The 26,982-nt window shown below is 43.7% G+C and overlaps 1 protein-coding gene across 1 annotated transcript in view; it reads left to right on the top strand.

Moving 5' to 3' along the window:
• Positions 1-344: 344 nt before the first annotated feature.
• LOC121880113 (extensin-2-like) overlaps positions 345-26,982 on the top strand; it is a 33,642-nt gene continuing 7,004 nt past the window's right edge. The window contains exons 1-8 of the mRNA XM_042387169.1: positions 345-412; positions 2,562-2,725; positions 2,862-3,026; positions 3,161-3,510; positions 3,768-3,899; positions 4,103-4,596; positions 4,791-5,189; positions 5,446-5,689. Of these exons, the coding sequence (XP_042243103.1) occupies positions 345-412; positions 2,562-2,725; positions 2,862-3,026; positions 3,161-3,510; positions 3,768-3,899; positions 4,103-4,596; positions 4,791-5,189; positions 5,446-5,689 (2,016 nt within the window). The remainder of the gene's footprint in view (positions 413-2,561; positions 2,726-2,861; positions 3,027-3,160; positions 3,511-3,767; positions 3,900-4,102; positions 4,597-4,790; positions 5,190-5,445; positions 5,690-26,982) is intronic.

Below are 26,982 nucleotides of genomic sequence, written 5' to 3'. Positions count from 1 at the left end.
GTGAAGCAACATAGACTACGGTTGGATGCAATGGTTTCAAGATCCTTTGGAGGAATGTTACAGACAGACAGAAGAAAAAATACTTAACACAACAATCTTTCAAGAATTAAGACAGACTATAGGTGCATCACCATCAGTACCAGTAACACTTTACCAACAGTAGTAAAACACCGCCACCCTAACTCTGTGTGTGTGTGTGTGTCTATATAAGTCTTCCCTTCTCCTATACCTTCTTCTTATGGGTGAAGTCTCTTACAAAATGTTTATCTGTCTCTATGTCTGTCCCTATGTCTGTCTCTATGTCTGTCTCTGTCGTTGTATACATAACATTTAAACACTTCATAATGTCGTCGTCAGTAGCTAATAATAACACAGCCCAGTTGTCAAAGATCACAGATGAGGGACCACTCAGGTATGTAATTGTACAGGTGTTAAAGGTCTCCACGGCACATGCAGCTGCCAACAATAACACAGGAGCTAACTGGAAATAAGTATCTGGTGGGTTTAATGGAGATCTTCGGTCAAATCGACTTATTATTTACTGAAGCGTACATACCCGCAATGTCTAGTTACGTTGTTTGTATATCTGCACTGTCAAAATATATGTATATTGTAATACTTGCATTGTCTATACATATGGTGATTCAGGGTAAACTGATACGTCAATTTTACTGAATAATTCCTTTTTCTCTCTCTCTCTCTCTCTCTCTCTCTAGCACTAGATAAGACACATCAGGTCGCGTGCAGATCAGCTTATTCGTTTTTTTTTTATCAAAGTCAATTTTGTGATCGAAAGAAAAATACTTACGCCCTTTGTAATTCACCAGCAGGCTATATCTATCACAATGTCTCGCTTTATTTTTTTTTCTCCGTATTGCATGACCGAGGAGGAGGAGGAGGAGGAGGAAGAAGAAGAAATGAAGAAGAAGAAGGTCATTCAGATCTCAGTACCCTTTTAAATTCTCGAGGGAAAAAAAAATTCCCACCAATCCCATAAAAAATAGACCATAAGACGAGAGACAAGAATTTATCAGTGCTCGTGTCTGGTCTACCCGCCTCACCCCTCTCCACCAGCCTCGTAAATTCATACACGCGTCATAACTCACTACTAGAGAGGGCGGGGAGTATCGTCGCCCCTGAAACTTGTGAAGGGGAGGAAGACACCAGTTTCTCCTCTCTCCTGGCCTTGCACCTACCCTCCATCTATCCCCGCACCTACCCTTCACCTTCCCTACCTTAACCCTACCATTCACCTACTTTTCACCTACCCTCCAGTTACCCTTCACCTAGTTTCCACCTACCCTTCCACCTACTCTCACCTACTCTTCACCTATCCTGGCAAATGAGTAAATTCGGGTGAACAAGTGAGTAGGTCAGGCAGTGAGTGAATCTTGGAGTGGATCAAGGATTAAGCGTATGAATGAGTGAGTGAGAGAGGGATTAAGGAATGAGCTGTGATTGGATGAACGAATGAGTTAATGAGTAAGTGAGTAAGTGAGTGAGTGAGTGAGTAAGTAGTCTCACCAACAATGTTACTATAAGAGTCTTGGAAGGACAGTCGAAATGTTATGTAAGTTACCGAGTCTGTTGTCAAGGCAATATTGTGTAAAGGTTTGGAAAGTAAGTCACTGTAAAAACAAATCAAATGATATATCTCAGGAAACACTTTTGGAGAGGAAGAACTCTTCTTATTTTTCTTTATAAGTGTCACGCGTCCCAGGGCACTCTGTCAGACCTCGTGCCCCGTGAGCATAAATCAGTACCATGCTGGGAGACACGGATGATTCATGGTTGTTATGAGTTGAGTGGGAATTGGTGTCACAAACGACTCATTTTTAGAAACAACTACATCATGACTATTTAAAAGGTTACTGACCACGAAGGTGAAGACATAGGTAAATATTATAAGCTACACTTACTAACTTAAAACTTACAATTATCAAAAATAAAATCAAACAGAAAATGACGAAAAAAGACAGAAATATGGTAAAACTTGGTGATAATTTATTACAGGTATACACAACACGATGACAGACGTACATGAACTGAATTAAACCAATGAGGAAGTAAAATTCTAACGAATCAATACAAGAGGCGAATCACTGAACAGAAGAGACATAATAAGCTTTAATTAATATGATATACATGAATCAAGCGTACAGTATATCCAGAATATATGTGACAAATTATAGGTTGAGGCAGCAGAACCATGGGAGTATAGGGGGTTACTGGAGAGAGAGAGAGAGAGAGAGCGCTCTCTATGTGTACCCAAGGACCACCACAGCACCGGACCGGACAAGATGATCTATGAGGCTCTTTATACACACACACACACACACACACACACACACACACACACACACACACACACACACACCCTTAGGGAAACAAGAGTGCGTGTCTCTCCTGGCCTCGTGTAAGCAAGGAATTAAGGATGACGAGGTGGGCCAGTCCTGTAGGGTGAAGGCTTTCCTTCCTTACGCACCTCCTCCTCACCATCCTCCATGTTGTTCACTCAAGTCTTCCCACAGGACCACAGATGTTGAAGTTTTCCCCACCAGGACCACAGATGTTGAAGTTTTCCCCCCCAGGACCACAGATGTTGAAGTCTTCCACCAAGGACCACAGATGTTCAAGTCTTCCCCCACCAGGACCACAGATGTTCAAGTCTTCCCCACAGGACCACAGATGTTCAAGTCTTCCCCACAGGACCACAGATGTTCAAGTCTTCCACCACCAGGACAACAGATGTTCAAGTCTTCCACCACCAGGACCACAGATGTTCAGTCTTCCACCACCAGGACCACAGATGTTCAGATCTTCCACCACCAGGACCACAGATGTGAAGTTTTCCCCAAAAGGACCACAGATGTTCAGTCTTCCCCCAGGACCACAGATGTTCAAGTCTTCCCCACCAGGACCACAGATGTTCAAGTCTTCCCCCACAGGACCACAGATGTTCAAGTCTTCCCCCACAGGACCACAGATGTTCAAGTCTTCCCACCACCAGGACAACAGATGTTCAAGTCTTCCACCACCAGGACCACAGATGTTCAAGTCTTCACCACCAGGACCACAGATGTTCAAATCTTCCACCACCAGGACCACAGATGTGAAGTTTTCTAAAAGGACCACAGATGTTCAGAGTCTTCCCCACCAGGACCACAGATGTTCAAGTCTTCCCCACCAGGACCACAGATGTTCAAGTCTTCCCCCACCAGGACCACAGATGTTCAAGTCTTCCCCACCAGGACCACAGATGTTCAAGTCTTCCCCCACCAGGACCACAGATGTTCAAGTCTTCCCCCACCAGGACCACAGATGTTCAAGTCTTCCCACCAGGACCACAGATGTTCAAGTCTTCCCCCACCAGGACCACAGATGTTCAAGTCTTCCCCCACCAGGACCACAGATGTTCAGAGTCTTCCCCACCAGGACCACAGATGTTCAAGTCTTCCCCCACCAGGACCACAGATGTTCAAGTCTTCCCCACCAGGACCAGATGTTCAAGTCTTCCCCCACCAGGACCACAGATGTTCAAGTCTTCCCCCACAGGACCACAGATGTTCAAGTCTTCCACCACCAGGACCACAGATGTTCAAGTCTTCCTACCAGGACCACAGATGTTCAAGTCTTCCACCACCAGGACCACAGATGTTCAAATCTTCCACCACCAGGACCACAGATGTTGAAGTTTTCCCCAAAAGGACCACAGATGTTCAGAGTCTTCCCCACCAGGACCACAGATGTCAAGTCTTCCCCCACAGGACCACAGATGTTCAAGTCTTCCCCCACCAGGACCACAGATGTTCAAGTCTTCCCCACCAGGACCACAGATGTTCAAGTCTTCCCCACCAGGACCACAGATGTTCAGAGTCTTCCCCACCAGGACCACAGATGTTGAGAGTCTTCCACCACCAGGACCACAGATGTTCAAGTCTTCCCCACCAGGACCACAGATGTTCAAGTCTTCCCCCACAGGACCACAGATGTTCAAGTCTTCCCCACAGGACCACAGATGTTCAAGTCTTCCACCACCAGGACACAGATGTTCAAGTCTTCCACCACCAGGACCACAGATGTTCAAGTCTTCCACCACCAGGACCACAGATGTTCAGATCTTCCACCACCAGGACCACAGATGTTGAAGTTTTCCCCAAAAGGACCACAGATGTTCAAGTCTTCCCCACCAGGACCACAGATGTTCAAGTCTTCCCCCACCAGGACCACAGATGTTCAAGTCTTCCCCACCAGGACCACAGATGTTCAAGTCTTCCCCCACCAGGACCACAGATGTTCAAGTCTTCCCCTGGACCACAGATGTTCAAGTCTTCCCCAGGACCACAGATGTTCGTCTTCCCCACCAGGACCACAGATGTTCAAGTCTTCCCCCACCAGGACCACAGATGTTCAAGTCTTCCCCACCAGGACCACAGATGTTCAAGTCTTCCCCCACCAGGACCACAGATGTTCAAGTCTTCCCCCACCAGGACCACAGATGTTCAAGTCTTCCCCACCAGGACCACAGATGTTCTGTCTTCCCCACCAGGACACAGATGTTCAAGTCTTCCCCCACCAGGACCACAGATGTTCCAGGTCTTCCCCCACAGGACCACAGATGTTCAAGTCTTCCACCACCAGGACCACAGATGTTCAAGTCTTCCACCACCAGGACCACAGATGTTCAAGTCTTCCACCACCAGGACCACAGATGTTCAAATCTTCCACCAGGACCACAGATGTTGAAGTTTTCCCCAAAGGACCACAGATGTTCAAGTCTTCCCCACCAGGACCACAGATGTTCAAGTCTTCCCCCCACCAGGACCACAGATGTTCAAGTCTTCCCCCACAGGACCACAGATGTTCAAGTCTTCCCCACCAGGACCACAGATGTTCAAGTCTTCCCCCACCAGGACCACAGATGTTCAAGTCTTCCCCACCAGGACCACAGATGTCCGTCTTCCCACCAGGACCACAGATGTTCAAGTCTTCCCCCACCAGGACACAGATGTTCAAGTCTTCACCACCAGGACCACAGATGTTGAAGTTTCCCCAAAAGGACCACAGATGTTCAAGTCTTCCCCACCAGGACCACAGATGTTCAAGTCTTCCCCCCACCAGGACCACAGATGTTCAAGTCTTCCCCCCAGGACCACAGATGTTCAAGTCTTCCCCCACCAGGACCACAGGTGTTCAAGTCTTCCCCCACCAGGACCACAGATGTTCAAGTCTTCCCCACAGGACCACAGATGTGTTCAGTCTTCCACCACCAGGACCACAGATGTTCAAGTCTTCACCACCAGGACCACAGATGTTCAAGTCTTCCACCACCAGGACCACAGATGTTCAAATTTTCCACCACCAGGACCACAGATGTTGAAGTTTTCCCAGACTACAGATGTTCAAGCTCACCAGGACCACAGATGTTTAAGTCTTCCCCACCAGGATACAGATGTTCAAGTCTTCCCACAGGACCACAGATGTTCTGTCTTCCCCACCAGGACCACAGATGTTCAAGTCTTCCCCACCAGGACCACAGATGTTCAAGTCTTCCCCCACAGACCACAGATGTTCAAGTCTTCCCCACCAGGACCAGATGCAAGCTTCCACCACCAGGACCACAGATGTTGAAGTTTTCCTGAAGGACTACAGATGTTCCATGCCTCTACCAGGACCATGTGCTCTGACGGCATTTTATTGTTGTTTTTTTTACACACATCACTTTAGTTAGAGCAGTAAAAATATGTGGACTTGTGCAGCCTCGGGTTTGTATAATTTAATGTTTATGTAAATATTTCAAACCATAAAGACAGATTCACCTTTGAGGTACCCAGAGCCGTCGGCATTTGATTCTCCCATGAATGACTCTCCAACCATCCTCTGTCTAAGGGCGTCCTCGAGCAATTTTTCTATCTCTCACACTTGCTTCCAACATGGACGTCCTGCTCAACGTTATCTCGCCATCTTTTTCTCTGTTGCGTCTCCTGCCTTCTGGTTTCTCACCATGACAATCTTGGGGCAGTCTGCCATGTGCATACCACATCTCGATCCTCTTTCTTTTATTTTTATTTTTATTTGCGATATTTGTCTTGGATGTAACTGTTGATATCTCTCAACTTAATTGGCTTCTCCATCTGTTCTGACCTGTATCATACAGTGGTTCTACAGTATTTCTGCAGGACTGTATTTTTGCAGACTGGTATCTTTATCTTCAAAGTGCCTTGGTGAGCAGCTATGGCGCTTCACATCTACTTGAGACAGTGGATGGGTGGCATATTGTTTTTTATTGTAGATATAATTTTTTTCCTGTCAAAATATTTTCTATATTAACTTGTAATTCTGTTCATTATCTTTATTACCGTTAACCTTTATGTCCTTAGTCTGACACTTAAGTATCCACCTTCTCACTGTCTATGTCCAATTACACTTCCTCGTTTTCTCTCAGTTCATCAGCCTCTAACCCCATAATCATCGTCTTCATCAGTATCCTCTCTCAAACACCCTTCCTCCTCTGCTCTCAACATCGTGTTCACAGGCCACCAACTTGACCACTTCTTATGAGTCACCACATCATAGGCTCACTTTATTTTGCCTTTATCTTGTGCACAAGAAGTACCTTACTCATGCCACTTCCACTTCCTTATGTTTAAGTATCATAAGAGCCATTTTACAATCACCTAGTATATTTTCTTCATTTCATATTTTTCCGAACAAATCATTCAACTTCTGTGCCATCATACTGCCAACGTCTCTTTAATCACCTCAAGTCTTATAATTATTCCGAAACCTAGTTTCTCAGTTACCTTTAACTGTTTAACACATAAGTGTATTCGTTCTCTCACTTCAGGCCAGGTATTTTTCCCTACACTTTTAAAAACGATCAGCCTCTACACCTGTTCTCTCTCTATAAAAATATTAAATTCATACTTCAAACAAAACATTATCTCCTTTTCTTAAAACGGCCATATTCTTCCTGAGATAACAATATAACTATACATTTCAGAAGCGAAAAATATTATCCAACAGTTACCTGACGTGTATGTAACTCTGAAGTACTGGATTAACATAGTTTAGTGTTTAATGTAAATCTGAAAGTTCAATTATTGTACTTCACCGTGACGAAGAGTCGCTATTGAGCCCTGTTAGTAGACCGTGTGTCCAAGGTTCCCAAACCTACCCTCCCCATCCGCTCTCCTGCCCCTCTCCTTCCCATAGTCTCCTTTCACATACGTCTCCCTTCCCATTCCTCTCGCTCTTCCTTATCCCCCTTCCCTTCTCAGTCCTACCTCTCATCCTCCCCAAAGTCCCCCAGCCCCTTCCCATCCCATTCGCCCCTCACCCCTAAGACACTGCTGGTGCGACAGTCCAGTCAACAGACGTCAGGGACTATAAAGCACAGCCTCCAGAATTAGCGAGGATTAGCGACATCGTCCCTCGTCAGGCTCCTTTACTTGGGACCAGACTGAGGCTTTGTGTTATATTAGAGTAATCTACGCTGAGCATGACGACGCACCTTATATGACCGACACTGGCCACACTCATTGAGTGATAGATGGAGTAAATTACACCACCTGTGTTGGGTTATGATATTTCCAGCAACAGTCATCTGTACCTTAGATTAAAATGACCTAAACTTATTGGGTTTTAAGTTTAGTTATGGTCCATTCTAAATGCCAGAAATACGCACAAAACGCATGTGTAACGGACGGACAGACAGGACAGACAGACAGATAGACGACAGATAGAGACAGAGACACAGACAAATGTCATTCGGCACACCTGCCAATGTGCATAAGGAAAGAAAGAAGAAAAGGTAAAAAGTCTAATAACCTTACGAGGAAATTGGCACAATGAGTGTAATGATGACCACCTGCCCCAGGTGTTGTTAAGATCATCAGGGGAGTGGGTAATGATGTGCCCCTGGCCCCTGTGTGGTGGGGGGCTGGAGACCACTTACCTATGAGGGCTGGGTAGGACCACTACCTGTGAGAGCTGGTAGGGACCACTGTGGGGGCGGGTATGACCACTACCTGTGCCGGGTAGGGACCACTACTCTGGGGACTGTAGGGATCACTACTCTGAGGGCTGGGTAGGGACCACTACCTGTGGGAGCGGGTAGGGACCACTACCTGGGCGGCATGACCATCACACCTGTGGGGGGCCGGGAGACCCACTACCTCGTGGGGACCGGGGACCACTACTCAGAGGGCTGTAGACCACTACCTGTGGAGCCAAGGGACCACTACCTGGTGGGGCGGGTAAGGACCACTACCTGGGGGGGCTGGTAGGGACCACCTGTGGGGACCGGGTAGGGACCACTTCACCTGTGAGAGCCGGGTAGGACCACTCTACCTGTGGGGGGCCGGGTATGACCACTACCTGTGAGGGCTGGGGACCACTACCTGTGGGGTGGGTAGGGACTATGTCTGTGGGGGTGGTATGACCACTACTCTGGGGGCTGGGTAGGGACTTACTACCTGTGGGACCTGGGGTAGGGACTACTACCTGTGGGCCAGGTAGGACCACTACCTGTGGGGCGGGTAGGACTCCACATGTGGGGGTAGACCACTACCTGGGCTGGAGGACCACCTGGGCGGTAGATCCACTAGCATGTGTCTGTAGGGACCACTACTCAGGGCTGGGTAGGGACCACTACCTGTGGGGACCGGGTAGGGACCACCTCTCAGGGGCTGGAGGACCACTACCTGTGGGGACCGGGTAGGGACCACTACCTGTGGGGGCCGGGTAGGGACCACTACCAGGGGACCGGGTGGGGACCACTACCTGTGGGGCCGGGTAGGGACCACTACCTGTGGGGTCAGGGACCACTACTCAGGCCAAGAGGGAATCACTACCTGGGGACCGGGTAGGGACCACTACCTTGTGGGGCCAGGGACCACTGACCGTGGGGTCTGGGTAGGACCATTACCTGTGGGGCCGGGGGACCACTACCTGTGGGGCCAGAATTCACCACCTGTGGGGACCGGGACCACTACCTGTGGGGTAGGGACCACCACCTGTGGGGTCCGGGGACCACTACCTGTGGGCTGGTAGGGACCACCACCTGTGGGGCTGGTGGGACCACTCCTGGGACCGGGTAGGGACCACCACCTGGGGGCCAGGACCACCACCCGTGGGGTCGGGTAGACACCACCTGTGGCTGGGACCACGCCTGTGGGGCTGGAGGGACCTGTCACCTGTGGGGGCTGTAGACCACTACCTGTGGGGCCGGTAGGGACCACTACCTGTGGGGGCTGGGGTGAGGACCACTACCTGTGGGGGGGCTGGGTAGGGACCAGCTCACTCCGTGGGGATTGGGACCGGGTATGGGGACCACTACCTGTGGGGCCGGGTAGGACCACTACTCAGGGGGCTGGGGTAGGGACCACTACCTGTGGGGGCTGGGGACCACTACCTGTGGGGGACTGGTAGGGACCACTACCTGTGGGGACTGGGGACCACTACCTGTGGGGGCCGGTGAGACCATCACCTGTGGGGGGCCGGGTAGGGACTACTAACTGTGGGGACTGGGTAGGGACCACCACCTGTGGGGCCTGGTAGGGACCACTACCTGTGGGGGGGCTGGTAGGGACCACTACCTGTAAGGCCGGTAGGGACCACCACCTGTGGGGACTGGTGGGACCACTACCTGTGGGCCGGGTGGGGACCACTACCTGTGGGGGACTGGGGACCACTTACCTGTGGGGGGCTGGTGAGACCACTACCTGTGGGACCGGAACCACTACCTGTGGGGGCTGGGTAGGGACCACCACTCTGTGGGGTCGGGTAGGGACCTCACCTGTGGGGGGTAGGGACCACTACCTGTGGGGGCCGGGTAGGGACCACTACCTGTGGGGGGGCCGGCAAGGACCACTACCTGTGGGTCGGGTAGGGACCACTACCTGTGGGGGGCCGGGTAGGGACCACTACCTGTGGGGGCCGGGTAACACCTGTGGGGCAGGTAGGGACCACTACCTGGGGGCTGGTAGGGACCATCACCCAGGGGCTGTAGGACCACTACTGTGGGGGCCGTAGGGACCACACCTGGGGCTGTAGGCCACCACTCCGTGGGGGCTGGGTAGGACCATATAGGGACCACTACCTGTGGGGTCGGTAGGGACCACTCACCTGTGGGGCTGTAGGGACCACTACTTATCTGTCAGTTCAACATAACCTAAAAAGTCTTTCTCCTCCTTAATGAAGGAATATCAGGACAACGACTGTATTAATGTAATTTTTGTTACTTTCTTTTCCTTCAAACGGATATCTAGAATAAATATGACTTAATTTCTTTTCATTAAAAAGGACGAAATATATTTATAAATCTCTTTTCACATAATATATATATATATATATATATATATATATATATATATATATATATATATATATATATATATATATATATATATATATATATATATCAACGCAACTCTCAGTACTGTGCACCCTGAGTACTTTCTGACACATGCATGACTATTAAAATTATTACAATTCTTTTATGTCACGAACGAATAAATTACTATCGCTAGGGCGCTGCCTCAAAGACGAAGCAGTACTTCATTAACCAGCTGAGGGTCAAGCACGGCTTGCACTCTGAGACATCATTACACTCAAGAACCACTACACTCAAGACATCACTACACCCAAGACAACACTACACCAAGACAACACTCACACCAAGACACACACTACACTCAAGACATCACTACACTCAAGAGATCACTAATTCAAGACATCACTACACTCAAGACAACACTACACTCAAGACAACATCAACCAAGACAACACTACACCAAGACAACATTACACTGAAGACAATACACTCAAGACATCACTACCCCAGGACAACATCACTCAAGACAACACTACACCCAAGACAACACTACCCAAGACAACAACACTACATACTTAAGACAACACTACACTCAAGACAACACAACCAACACAACACTACACTCAAGACAACACTACACTCAAGATATGATTATTTCACAAAATCAACTTACGCCAACACCACAGAGACTTCTTTAACCAATTTAACCTATAATAGGCAAAGGAATCCCAGCTTTATCCCCACACACACACACACACACACACACACACACACACACACACACACACACACACACACACACACACACACACACACACACACACACACACACACACACACACACACACACACACACACACACACACACACACACACACACACACACACACACACACACACACACACACACACACACACACACACACACACACACACACACACACACACACACACACACACACACACACACACACACACACACACACACACACACACACACACACACACACACACACACACACACACACACACACACACACACACACACACACACACACACACACATTATTATTATTATTATTACACACACACACACACACACACACACACACACACACACACACACACACACACACACACACACACACACACACACACACACACACACACACACACACACACACACACACACACACACACACACACACACACACACACACACACACACACACACACACACACACACACACACACACACACACACACACACACACACACATCTCCAGGAGGTGTAACCTGTTAAGAAGGAACGTGTTAGTGAAGAAAAGAGAACTGTAACCCACATAACAGACCTCAACGAAAACCACACTAAATTCATTCTACTGAAGGCACAAATTCCCCTGGTGATGATCTTGGCAATTCTGTTCTTTTGTTTAGAAATTCATCAACATTAGGGCAAGTCTTCCCTGTAGTGAGAATCACGGGAATCGTCGGCTGATAAAATTGGATGTTTTCCACCTCGTTAAGGTACAGTACTGCTTTAGCGAATGATGCACACTTTACTCAGGTACGGCGCCCATCTGTAGTATTACCCACGATTGTGTATTATGAGAGTTATGAGAGAGAGAGAGAGAGAGAGAGTTAATATTTACATGTGTGTGTGTGTGTGTGTGTGTGTGTGATTGAGCAGGCAAGAGCATGTCATGTATAATTCTATATTCATCAACGCATTCCAGTGTGTGTGTGTGTGTGTGTTGTGTGTGTGTGAAGGAACTGAGATCAATACGTTTATGCACATGATGATGCATTTCCAGCCACGCGTGAGTGCATTGAACGTGTGATTTTGTGTCGTGGTGCATTAAAACATTAATAACTCAAGAAGTTAAAATATTCATGCACAACTACCAAATGCGCATGAAGGCCAAGCTGCCCAATTCTGTCTTTGTCATCCATTAAGTACGATAACTTAATCCCGAGAGTATGTTGGCAACCTTCGAGTTCGATGTCTTAATCCCTTGAGTTCGATGCCTTGACCCCTTGAGTTCGATGCCTTAACCCCTTGAGTTCGATGCCTTGACCCCCTGAGTACGATGACTTAAACCCTTTGAATACGAAGATTTTTGATCTTGAGTACGATGGCTTAACTCAAAGAATAGGATAAATTAATCCCTTGTGTATAATGACTTTACTAACCCCTAGAATATGATGCCTTAACCCCTTGAGTACGATGGCAACCCCTTGAATACGATGACAACTTATTGAGTACGATGACAGTCTTTTAATGTAGTGACTTAACCCCTTGATTACGATGATTTCACCTCTTGAATTCAATGGCTTGCCCTGAGTACGATAACAACCGCTTGTATACACGGATGATGGCTACAACCCTCTGTAACTATCTCCACTATAAATTACAAACAGAACAACAGGAGACAACAATTGAGCTGGACCAATATGAAGCTTCACGAACCACCATGACCATTACTAATATGATACATCGATACAATACACAGGATATACTCACGTGACTAAGTATACCCTTGACATATTTCCTCAATTTTAGAGAGAATCGTCGATGCTCATCACCAGCAGGACCGATCGGAAAACGCGAAAGAATATTATCATTGCTTTTTTTTTTGGCATTCTTGGTCACCATTGTAATTTGCAAATGATGAACTGTAGTTACACTAATTTTAGGTTCTAGATCAAAAGCTACATTCTCGTTCTTGTACAATTTACATTTAAATAATACAAGACGATTTTTTTAATGCATATGAGGATCCTCGTGTCACCTCCGGCCATCTACTTCACTCAACCATGAAAATGAGAAAATAGTTATTTTTTTCTTGCGTCGTAGGTGTATAAAGCACGACAATGATAAGGTGGTGCACGGCGGTGTATCACGACGACTCATAACCTCTTCAGGACTTACTCAAGACAGCCAGGTAGGTCACTTGAGGAGAGCTACCTGTATCTACCTATCTAAGTCACTATTTATCTGCCAACGCAGCTTAAGACCAGAGAGAGAGAAACCTGAGTGTTTAATTGATATACTTAGGATAATAACTTAACTCTTAGACCTGATGATAAGACTAAGGTAGGGAGATGAAAATGAACGTCAGTACTGGATAAACAAACAAAAAACAAATAAATAAAAAACACAGCCCAGCGTGAGTTGGCCACCTCGTTCGAGTACAAACTACTTTAATATAACATGTTTCAAAAGACCAGACCATTAACCCCCCTAGTATGGTTTTGTTTATGTCTGAGGATTTGCATTCAATTCACCTTTAAATCATTATAATGTATTCGAGTCAATTTGGTAAAGGAATTGTATAGTGTCTTCCTGTCTTGATGGTACGACAAGAGGCAACCATTCCGAGGTCACATGAGGTCAACTTAGACATACAGTGGTTCACAGGAGGTCAACTTGGTATATGCAGAGGTTAAGAAGATGTCAGCTCGAGACGCAATAATTAACAAGATGTTACAAAGATAATGAAGAAGAACAGAAGGAGGAGGAAAAGAGGGAAGGGGAAGAAAGAGAGAAGGAGAAGGAAAAGTAAAGAGGAAGAATGCAGAGGGTCGGAAAAAGGACTTGGATAAAGAGGACGAGAGGGAAGAAGGGAGGAAGAGGATAAGAGGAAGGGGAAGGGCACGTGGAGTAAGAAAAAGAAAACATGGAGTAGAAAGAATAAAAGAAGAAGTGATTACAGAATTAACGCCACTGACAAATTATATTACAGTACAACCCCCTCCTCCTCCACCCGTCCTTCCCCCCTCATCATTGACCCTTCCCCTCACCCATCGCCCCCTCACTTCTCAACAATTATACCTCCCTCTCCTTCTCTCCATATCTCCTCACCATCACACCTCCCCTTCCCTCCCTAACTCCTTAACTATACCTTATTTTTTTCCTCCATCTTCCCTTTCCTTCAATCCTCCTTCCTCCCACTAACTTCTCCTCCTCCACCCCCCACTTCCTCCCTCCTTACCTCCCCGTCATCTTCCGGGCTGGTGAGAGAGGTTCCCCTCACCGTATTAAAATCTCCTTTGTGTCTGTGTTTCCCCTCAGGTTGCTTCTTGGTTCTCCTCGACGCCTCCCCGTGGCTGGGTCGTGTGGTCCTCTCAGTGTACTGCCAGTCATCTTTTGTTGACTTTCTTCAGTAGTTCCGTGTGTCATCTTATTTTACTGCTTTTGTATTATTTTGTTATTATTGTCATTAAATTATGTTATCATTTATCATATTATTTATATCAATGTTCTTACTGTTATATTGTTAGCATATACCTGTAAGTTGTCTCATTATTATTGTTGTTATCATCATTATTTACTGGTAATAATATTGTAGTTATTAGTATCACTGTTGTTTTTTTATATTACTTTTAAATTGTTATTATTATCACAAATTATTAACCCTGTTATCTGATTATCAACATTATGCTATCATTTTATTATTACTCCTATTATTATTGTCATTATTATCGAACTCTCGCTCTTTCTCTACCAATAGTGGTGTCCCATAGGGTTCTGTTCTTTCACCTACTCTCTTCCTTCTTTTTACCAATGATTTACTTCACACTACGACTAATTTTATCCATTCTTACGCTGATGATTCTACTCTTCACTCTTCTTCACATTTTCCCCTTCCCCCTAACTCTCAAACTAGATCTGTTTCTAGAGCTGACATCATTACATCTATCAATGCGGATCTGTGCAGCATCTCTGAATGGGGAGGTAAAAACTTGGTTAAATTCAATTGTAATAAAACTCAGCATTTACCAATTACACTTTCCAAATTAGATAATCTCCCACCAATCACATTTCATGACGTTATCATTCTGCCAAATTCTAAAATAGATATGCTAGGCCTCACCATTTCCTCTAATAAGTCTTGGAAGCCACACAATCAAAACATTGCTAAAGCTGCCTCCCGAAAGCTGGGAATGCTGTACAGATGCCGTAGCTACTTCATTCCTGACCAGTTGCTTTAAGTATATAAAGGATTCATTCATCCTAACTTGGAGTACTGCTCTCATATCTGGGTTGGCTCTTCTTCTGTCCCACTGTTAGATAGGGTGGAATCAAAGGCATTTCGTCTTATTTACTCTCCTCCTTTAGTTGATAATTTAATCTTTCTTCCCTTTCTCTTCGCCGCAATGTTGCTTCACTCTCTCTCTATTCCAGGAACTTAACGGGCAATGTTCGGTGGATTTGGCATCCTGTGTATCGCCGGCAAGGCCGTGGGCTCGTAACACACGTCTTGCCCGCGGTGCCCACCGTTTCTCTGTGGATGTCGGTCACACTAGAATAACCCGTTATAGTACCTCCTCCTTTCCTTACACAGCCAAACTGTGAAATACTCTGTCTCCTTCTGTGTTTCCACACTCATACAATCTTTCTCACTTTAAAAAGCTGGTTTTCCGGCATCTTGGTGTAGATTAACATACCCTTTTTCTTTTCAATTTTTAATTTCTTTTTACTCTTATTTTTTCGCCCCCTAGGCTCGTTGTGGGTCGATGACCTGTGCCCGGGTGGGTTATTCCCTCGTAAAAAAAAATACAAAAATAAAAAATAAATAAATACAAATACAAATTACCAGACTATAACTAGTACAACTATTATTACCATCAGTATTATATCTTTATGGTTGTACAATGACGGGTCCATCGATGTCAAATTCCTTTACTGAGGATTTTATTTTTCACTCAGTTTCAACCAAAATCAAGAACAATAAACGCAACTAACACCTTCATGAACCTATTTTTAAGATAAGAATATAATACAAAGATAATAATTTCCTTTTAAGGTAAATAAAAAAAATACATATTGGAAGTTAAATTGAAATACTGTACAGGTAAATTAGGTTGCTTCTACATCATGTTCTCCACCTGACCTCCACTACCTGCAGGAAGGCCGCCACGTCGTCTATACACTAGTCCACGCCCACGTGCACTCACTAACCCCGCCTTTACTGTATGTCATCACGCACCTAGGATTATGATGGATGGTAACTGTGACCTTAACACACTCTCTCTCTCTCTCTCTCTCTCTCTCTCTCTCTCTCTCTCTCTCTCTCTCTCTCTCTCTCTCTCTCTCTCTCAACCACCACTAACCACACCCACATCTCTTTCCACCACACCTCATCTCTCTCCAACACCACCACCAAACCCCATCTTTCCCCAACACCAACATCCATCTCTCCTACAAGCCTCTCCACCACTCTCACCCATTCATTAATACCCTCTTCTTCCCCTCTTATCTCTCATTCCTTCCCCCCTGTCATCTTTCTTCTCTTCCATTCTCTATCCCTTTCTCCTCTTCTACCTTCCCAATCCTTTCCTTTTACTCTCCCCTCTCCCCTCTTCTTCCTTTCCTAGCCTTCTCCCCCAAACCTTACCCTCCCTTCTTACATCTCCCTTCCCCTTCCTTTCCCCTCCTTACTTAACCATTATACTACCGTCCCATCCCCCCCCCCTTAACTTTTATCTCCCATTATATCGTCATTACATTGAGTTGAAGGTGTCAGAGAGAGATGGATGGATGGGTGTAAGGGTGTTGTAAGTGGTTAAATCAATACACCTTTACGACATGACGTCACCATTACCTTACCTGACCCGGGTGAATGAACAAGGCAGTAGCCATACATCACAACAACGTGCGTTACTCTGCAGAATTTTACACGTCCGTAAAACAAATGCCTCTCGTGTTATTTAGCTACGTGACCACCTCTGTGAGCGCCAATCTCTAATTGTCTGACACCTGACTGACTCACTAAGTTTCCACCACCTCTGGCCAGTTTACGCCAGGGTTTACTGTACCCTCGGCTCGCTTGTGTCAATCACTAGGCACTAACTACGAACGCAGTCGTATTAATAAAAAAAGCTTTCACTATGACAATATGGTGAGATATACTGTATATTTATGTTAGATAACTAAAAGAAATCCTGAATATAGCTTCAAGGGAACGACCTGTCCACGGAGGATGATACTCAGCTGGTACTGTAGACGAGACGAACAAAGCGGACGAAGAGACAGAGAGGATGACGATCACATGAAGGGGAAGGTGAATGGAGGAGGAAGGGGAGGAAGTGGCCAGATGAGTGTCACTGTACGAGGCTGATGACGGTGATGGATTACTGACTGTCTATGAGGAGAGGCCGGGTACAGTTACTGACTGGTTGATTGACTGACCACCTGACTGACTAACTAACTGGATATATGAGGATGGACTACTGGGTGTAAGGGTGACATGTGTGGATGTAAGTCAAAATTATATAACTCAATCAAAAGCAATTAATGATTCCTCACTTATATTGTGGGAGCATTAAACTGGCGTCTTAGTCAACGAATGAAACTATATGGTTCTATAAACAAAAAAACAAGAGAGTAAGTAATTAAAATGTCTTCATCCTACGTAAAACTCGTGAAAAAAATTAAATTTGTCCTTTGTGGTGAATGAATACATTATGTTAGAACGCTTTCCACTGTCACACATATATAAACTCTGAATCAGGGGACAACACACATTAATCTCTATAATAAAGATGTGTGGAGAATTAATAAATAAATGGTTATGGTGAAGACAAACGAATAATTAGAAACGTTTTAGTGCTGATAAGTTAAGATTACGGGAACTTTGTTAGCAGGAAAAGTCATGGTAAATATATCTATGGAATTGTTATGTACAGTCTCCTTCACTAGTGCGTTTACAGGGACTCGTCAAGTTTTATACAGTGTGGCAGTCCTGTATTTGTTTACATTCGACAGAAGGAAACTAACACTAGTAAACTTACTATGGAATCAAATTAAAACAATATTAAAACAAACACCTCAAAGATAATGATTTGTGAAATGTTTATATGACCAAGCCCCTATAAACGCACCAGTGAAGGGGACTGTGCATGTTGAAGATGACAGACAAACGCAATATGTTAATAGTAAGTATGTAAGTATAGTAAGTATGGAGAATATCAGTTCCTCTATTGACAATCATAGTGGTGCAATCATCATTAAGTAAAATTGTGAATAAATACGCAAGTGATGATGAGCTACAAATCCTTCTACTTCAAATGATGAAGTCGAGAAGATAAACAAAAAGACACAACATTTAAAGGTGGAAAATATTTAGCACAGCAGAGAGATCCTCCAACACACCACCTAGTGACCTTTAACACCCACCACCACCACCACACAAAATTTCCAGACCAGTGGATGGAGGAGGCCAGTCACCCACCAGCACCAAGTATAAAACATAATTATTGTATAAGTCGTCTCAGGATTGTCCAGGAGGATGCCACCTGGGCCTGCATTACCTGGTCTAATCATCTAATCATCCTCTTTAGATAATTAAATTAAGAAACTGATTAAGATATAATCTGAATAAGAAACGTGGCGAGTCTCTCTTTATTGTTACTACTTGAAAGAAAAGGGTCATTGGTATCAAATGCTTAGTGTATCTGTTTGTGTAAAATAAAATATAATTATATACATAGAAAACGTTTGAGACCGATTCCGATGCGACTAGGGGTGGTAAGGTCAGAGGTCACTAGGTGTTGGTGAGGGCATGTCAAGGTCAGAGGTCACTAGGTGTTGGTGAGGGCATGTCAAGGGCAGAGGTCATTAGGTCTCGGTGAAGGCAGGTCAAGGGCAGAGGTCACTAGGTTAGGGTATGGTCAGAGGTTGTTAGATCTTGGTGTGGGTAGTCAAGGGCAGAGGTCACTAGCTCTTGGTGAAGGAAGGTCAGGGGTAGAGGTCACGAGGTCACGAGGTTTTAGTAAGGGTAGAAATCACCAGGACTTGGCGAGGTGCAGGTCAATAAACGAAGTATTTTCACTGTGAGTCGCCATGTTGACCTCTGATCTCCTCTCAGCCAATTAAATATTTCCCACCTCAGCAGCATCACCCCACAAGCTCACCTCCATCATGATCGACATCCAAAAGGTCAAAATCATTAACTTTGACCCATGACCTTGACCTCTGACCGCTCTTGAAACTCATCCACACTGACCATTGTAACGAGGTTGAGAATTCACTTGTCTGGGGTCAGGGTGATGTGCTCCAACTAGTTGATCATTGATAACCCAAAATTCAGGCCAATATTTCAGTGGTATTGTTCGTATACGTCCGTCAGAGTCACACGTGTGTTCCGCTTGATAACTTTCATATACTTCAATGGAATGAGTCAGTGTGAGTGAAAGAGTGTATTGTGGCAACTTCTTATCAGGGGGTGTTGTTGGTCTCTCCAAGCTTCTCGTCTTCTGGGTATTTTTTGTGGTAGGGGTGATAGACCAATCCCATGGGAACTTTGTCCCTTTTCCTAAATTTTAATAAATACAAAGCGCAGGAAGTAAATAAACAAGTGTTGATCATCGCTGTCATATCTATTCATTGATGACTTCTAATTGAGGTTATAATTATGACATAGGAAAAGCACACTATGGCAGGGAGTTATACGGGTTGGTAGGCATAGGTTATTTATTTTATCATTATGCATCATTGAAAAGACGTCAGACCAGAGGATGGCAGGAGTGGACAAACTAATATGGAGAGACGTGATACAGGACCAAGGTGAACCCCAGACACACACCAGTACCTCTCTTCAACCTCTCGCTGCACCGGTAACGAGGAACAAACTGTAGCCAGGAAGGAAAAGCGAAAACCTGCAGTTGAAGTAAATCAGACTAAATGTTGGAAAAATGGGATAGTGTTCAGTGTAAGTTAAGAGTGAGGGTTGGAGGCGGCCAGCGTTGCTCTACATGTAATAAAACACAGGCGGCAGTTAGTGTTGCTAAACTATATCCCGTCGCTACAATAAACTGCTGCCACTATTGCGAGTCCTGCAGCCGCACTAACACCAAAATCATACGTTGTTCTGTTTTACAAATATAATAATGAAAGACTCGAACAGTGTTCCAGGAGGGGTAAATATCCACAGAGTATAAGGTGCAATCAGACGAGGATATTACTCACAAACAACTGATATTATTTGTTGACACTACACTGAAGAGCACGGCGGGACGTATTTCATCGTCCTGAACACCAACCAACACAGATCATCCTTGGCTTTGTGTCGTTACGATCTATAGTCTTCATATTCTGTGTCGTCATCTGTAAGGATATACTGTAATTTCACAGCGCTTTAAACTCTACAGACACAAGAGGGACATTCACTGCATGGATAAAACACAAGACGAAAATTTACCCCCAAAACAAATGGCACATAATTTGTTCTGACTAAAATTAATGTACATCATAACACAGACACTTGTGACCTTAGTCTACACTGACAAGTATGACAGGTTTGAAATGACGTGGACTGCAGACACAAGAATTGATGGCCGTAGTTAGTGACAGAGTTATACAGTCCGTAGTTTGTTTCCATGAATTACTTCTTATGGTCCTGAACAAAAGTCATCATGGGTGGATAATCAAATACGCCAATGGAACTTGGTCCGTGAACCCGCCCGTGTCGCCTCAGTGTTAATGGTGTTAATAAATTTATCTTCAAAAATATCGTACAGTTTGACCAACTATTGTTGTAATGGAAGAGTGAATAAAACTCAGTAATATTATTTAATTCATTATTCCTTATGGTGTAGCTTTAAAATTCTTACCAAAACTGAGGTTATTATTATTATTATTTTTTGTAGTAGTAGTATATTAATAATAATTACATTGCCGACAGTAGCTCACCCACGCCATGCACAGGGAACATACGTGTGTGTGTGTGTGTGTGTGTGTGTGTGTAAGGAACAGTTTTACACACATGCTGACGAACCTAAACATCACATAACCAGTTGAGGATGTGAAACACGATTAGATAAGATCAGAAGGCTTACAATATAAACATTAACATGTCTTATCGGTAAAAAACTATTTTAACATTGATATTTACCTTATAAGTATCGCCTTTGTTTCAAGATATTTTTTAGTCTACGTACACAAACCTGGACGGGTATTTAATCTCGGAAATAAAGAAAATAAATGTTAAGAAATAAATGTTTAATGTAGTAAAGAATTTTTTATAATCAAAATATCAGTAGGAAATACCACACTTAAAACTAATAACAATGTTTCTTTACCAGTATGTACACTAACGAGGGTGACCAAGACTTTATCACTGGCAGGGTTAAGACAGTTTCTCACGACCTAAAATGATTTTCAGTCGAGTCAGGGAAGAGCAAAAGTTGCAAAGGAATTCATATTTCTGTGAGAAACTGTAATGTCTTTCTCAGTTGTTATAAAAATAATATTTCGAGTATTAAATCTTATCAGGACAGTTTTATGCCTTCAATATATTAATCAGAAAATAATACTTGTATGGACTTAGACTAAAAGGAATTATAAAAAAAAAATACAGTATATAAATCAATGAGTAAATGCAAATTAGGTGAGCATCAGTTTGTTCTAGCAGGAAGGACATACATCTAGTAGGTCAAACGTCTAAAAGAAACAGCTAGTGATAAATCCTGAAACAAACAGACAGACAGACAGACAGACAGACAACTACCCCTTAAACTTCTATTCGGGTTCACTGTTCTAGCACCATTATGTGTGTTTGACAAGCACCTCAGTATACTACTCAATAACCCTTCGTTCACAGCAGGACCAGAGGCTATCTGTCTGACCTTTTCATATGCAGCTGGTAAGAGTTGTGACAAACTCGCCTGCCGGCTTCCACGCCCCTAGACAAATGAGTCTTTAATGGTCAGAGATGAGAGAACACATCTCTCTCTCTCTCGGGAGCTCATAACTATGTTTCCTCTAAATAACTATATACTGTATCTGTAAATGTATATAATATATCGTAAAGTGTTACAACAAATAAAAACAAAATACTCAATAACGTGTTTCAAGAAAATCCCGATTATTATGAAAGACAATAACACCGTTTGTGCTTTAGATTATTCTGGTGTTGGAGAATACCATCCCCACGATTTCATCATGAACCCTTGTACCATCCTTACCACACCAACGTTATTTTATAATCATCATCATCATCATCATCTCTCTTGGTGTTCATTAGCAATTTTCCATCATCGTTCTCACCCCATTACCTTTCTTCTTCTTCTTCACACCATCAACATCACCTTAATCCATCTCTCTCTCTCTCTCTGCTTCATCATCGCCTTACTGTCATACATCTTTTCATCTCCTCTATTATACTTCTCGAATCCCCGACTTCTGTATACTTTATCGTGTTGTATAGTCCAGTTGCTTAAGGCTCATTTTGGGGTTAATCATACACTTATTAATACAAGTATGAGACTTGGAATACAGTTACTATGACACACAATGGTCAGTTTGAACATTGTACCCCAACCGGATTGGGGTGTGAACAGCTGTGGCGGCCATTTTTCAAAATGGCCGCTTTGCCCAAACGTAATCCCATGACCCTCCACCCATTACCCTATTTCCTTCCCCCAAGTTTCCATAGCCCGTACTTCAGCGTGTTCCGTCTAGCGGTTCCAATAATTGGTCTCCTCCTAGCGCCGTAAATCGCCATAATCCTTAAGGGAATAATTCTCAGTTCATCCTGGGCTGCACCTCCTCCCCACACACTCTCTCGTTCTGTGTTTCTCTCTCACGCTCTCTATCTATCTCTTATTTTGTCCTTCTGTTTTTATCTCCCTATCTCATTCAGTTTTATCTATCTGTTTAGGTCTGTCTGTTCGTCTGTCATTGTATCTCGATGTTTGTGTGTTTATGTTATTCCATGTTTTCCTTGTGACTGGTTATTTTGAGCATATCAGTCAAGGGAAAATAAGAATATGTCCGTAGGCGTCCACTTTAGGATTGATTTAGTCAGTAATACATAGTTTATCTGTATTGTATAGGCGTATTAATCATTAAATAGCCAGTATAATACATACGTGTGTGTGTGTGTGTGTGTTTGTGTGTCGATAATATATATATATATATATATATATATATATATATATATATATATATATATATATATATATATATATATATATATATACAAGTAAATTACGTACAGGTTTACAGTTCAGCAGAGGGTACATAACCAGTGTATATGTGAACGCAACGAAACGCATTAATACTAATTTTTATTTGGACCGTACTTAGGTGAATTTAAATGTACACAGAGCAACTTAAACAGGCATTTATGTTTATATACAGATATTAATGATACTAAAGATGACAGCTAGTTAAGCCCCACTAACCTTCAGGAGCCCTCACACAATGTCTCCCTCCACCACAGACCCACGACTGTCAACTGTTTTTGGGGACATTAGTCATTTCTGATGCTTGCTGCTGCTGCATATGTATGTGTATGTGAGAGAGAGAGAGAGAGAGAGAGAGAGAGAGAGAGAGAGAGAGAGAGAGTATAACGCACTACAACTTTCTCCACTAAAGTGACCGCTAAGTCAGGCTGGCTGCTGTGTGACTCACCGACATGAGCACTATAATACACTGTACATACTGCCTCTGACACGGTGGACGGCAGTTAAAGTCTCGTTGGAGGGGGCTAAGTATGTTTTATGGAGGTGTGTGCTCGTGTAAATACTTCCTGTATATGTAGGGGAACGGGCGACATATTTTATATCTATACATACACGAATTGACAGAGTTTTGCAACGCATGATGTTATCGACAAATACAAGGGACAAAATTCTCCCTCAACTAGGCAATACCATACGACCGTGCACAATATATATACATTTTTTCTATCTAGTTCTCGTATAACTGAATTCTTGTGTGGATTACCAAGTTACAAGACTATGGTTGTGTGAGGCATACTCGTGAAGGCGTAGAAAAGTATGCAGACTATGCAAGAAAGAATGCGTCAAGCAGTATAACGAACTCTGACAACGTGCAAAGTCTTACACACACACACACACACACACACACACACACACACACACACACACACACACACACACACACACACACACACACACACGCAGGAAACCCAAAACAAAAGCTGATATATTAGAGCAAGAACTCATACTATTATGATGCTACAGTAATAGTTTTTCTTTCTTACCAAATATTTAAATGAATATTAAAATAAATGATGTAAGGTGTGACCAACAAGCGCAGCAGCAGCCTGTGGAAGCTTATCGTTCTGGCCAAGCATCTGGAGTGGGTCATACAGAGTAATTTCGACGATACGGGACTTTCATAGTAGAACATGTCCTTAGCATATATGAACGTCCTATCCCTCATACGTCATCAAGAACAGGGATAAACATGCATGTTGATGGTATAATGTATCAATGTACAGCGCTTTAACACGTAAGGTATTTAACCGCGTATTGTAAGTTAGTAAACAAACTATTAATCAACAGTTATAAGGAATGGGGTAGGGTATATCAGTGAGCTGCTTCACTGTTTATTGCGTGGTAACTTCTCTGTAATTAGAACAATAACAAAAAAATGTATTAACAACCTGATAACGGTTTCAAGCCTCCAGTACCCAGCAACAGTACAGTCCTACCACAACAAGCCGCTTCTCACACTGACGTCTGATATTTCTCGAGAGTATATGTTGTCAAACAAACTAACAAACAAACAAACAAACAAAAAACAAGCAAATACGCAAACAAGCAATTAAATACATAAATAAATAAATAAATAAATAAATAAATAAATAAATAAATAGTGTAAAAATAATTACGTATTTACATCGTGCGTAAAGAATGACCAAAACACACAAAAAATGAAATAAATCCCACATATATTTTCCCATAAGAGTTAACTACATCCATATAGTGTATTAAACAATATTAACTGAGTGTCGTGTGTAACTAAATAAATATCTATGGCGGATGTGGAAAAAAAGTGAACGATTTTTAACCAAATGGAAAGTCTTGGAGGAAGTTGATGAAGACCTGGAGTAGGAGAGGAGGAGAGGAGGAGGGGGGGTAGAAGAAAGAGGAGGAGGAGGAAGAAGAGAAGAAGAAGAAGAAGGAGGAGGAGGAGGAGGAGGAGGTGAAGGAGGAGGAGGAGCCCCTGAGACACGTGCCGGATACTGCCAACAAGGAGCCACATCCCACTGGACCTACCCGGGGCCCTCTCTACCCCCACCAAACATTATTCTCTCATTCCAACATGGAAATTTTCTTGTATTCACCGATATCTTAAAGTCCCCAGAAAGAATATAAGTTGACTATCTCCCCTAAGAAAACACATCAGTATAAATTGGTGATTTTAGGGGGAGGGGAGGGGTGTGCTGTGGTATGTTGGCTATTAATAGTTTGTATCAAGGAAGGGGAAAATATTTACGTCTTCAATAACGCATATATACAATGTTAGTTTTTCTTATACATTAGATTTTCTCCAGCTAAGAGTGATTTACCTTCACCTATACATTAGTTATGAGTTAGTTTACAGATCTTTTACCTATACGGTACTCCAGTGTGTGGTAGTAGTGTGGTACCTTCTACAAGTCACAAGGAAAGTGGTCGTAAACTGTCATCAGTTGTCTTTATAAAGTGACAAAGTTCGTATGAAGGCTTAAATATGTAGGCAGCATAACCTCAGTATTAAATGACCCGGTGGTGGGTCACATCACAGGACTAACTCCCACAATGACTTATTTCTCGAAGTATAGAGAAAAGTTACTGGAATGACAGACAGACACAAGTATTACAACATCTGTGCCCCAACAGTCCTGTCCTCGGTGGGGCTCGTGTATCAACCAAAATTTAAGAGTCTTTTAGCTTTCTATTGTTAACGACTGTTGAATGTATTAACTGAGACTAAGCGCTTAAAGACCTTGTTGTTGAGGCGCAGTAATACATTATAATAATATACGATAACATCAACTCATACAAGTTCAGAAAGTAAAAATTAGGGATTTGTGCTTACCCCGTTCATTACTGGACTACACTTTTAATATTTTAGTTGGCTAACGCCCAAAGGGTAAAGCCCTTAATCCGTCTATCCTAGGAACATTAAAGTAACACCTCAAACTAAACACGATCTGTGAGGGAATTACTACACCATGTGAGGCCCCTCATAACACCATCTGTGAGGGAATTACTACACCACGTGAGCCCCTCATAACACCATCTGTGAGGGAGTTACTACACCACATGAGGCCCCTCATAACACCATCTGTGAGGTAATTACTACATCACGTGAGGTCCCTCATAACACCATCTGTGAGGTAATCACTACACCACGTGAGGTCCCTCATAACACCATCTGTGAGGAAATTACTACACCACGTGAGGCCCCTCATAACACCATCTGCAAGGGAATTACTACACCTGCAGGTCCCTCATAACACACCTCTGTGAGGTGCACCACCACGTGAGCCCTCACGCAACACCATCTCTGAGGGAACTACTACACCACGTGAGGTCCTCTAACACCATCTGTGAGAATTACTACACCCCGTGAGGCCCCTCATAACACCATCTGTGAGGGAACTACTACACCACGTGAGGTTCCTCCTAACACCATCTGGGAGGGAGTTACTACACTACGTTTTTGCTGTTCAACACCTACAATAATCTATATGTTCACTGTATGTTCCTTTACCTTTCTCTAATGAAGGCTTTTGTTAAACCACCAATGTATGTAATAAGTCATTTATGTCCAATGTATATTTTCAGCCTTCGGGCTGCAGAACTTTTCAATAAACCGTTAATTATTATTATTATTATTA

Source organism: Homarus americanus, unplaced genomic scaffold (assembly GCF_018991925.1).
Source record: "Homarus americanus isolate GMGI-L3 unplaced genomic scaffold, GMGI_Hamer_2.0 scaffold30108, whole genome shotgun sequence".
Taxonomy (NCBI): Eukaryota; Metazoa; Arthropoda; class Malacostraca; order Decapoda; family Nephropidae; genus Homarus; species Homarus americanus.
This window is presented reverse-complemented; position numbering and strand designations above follow the sequence as displayed.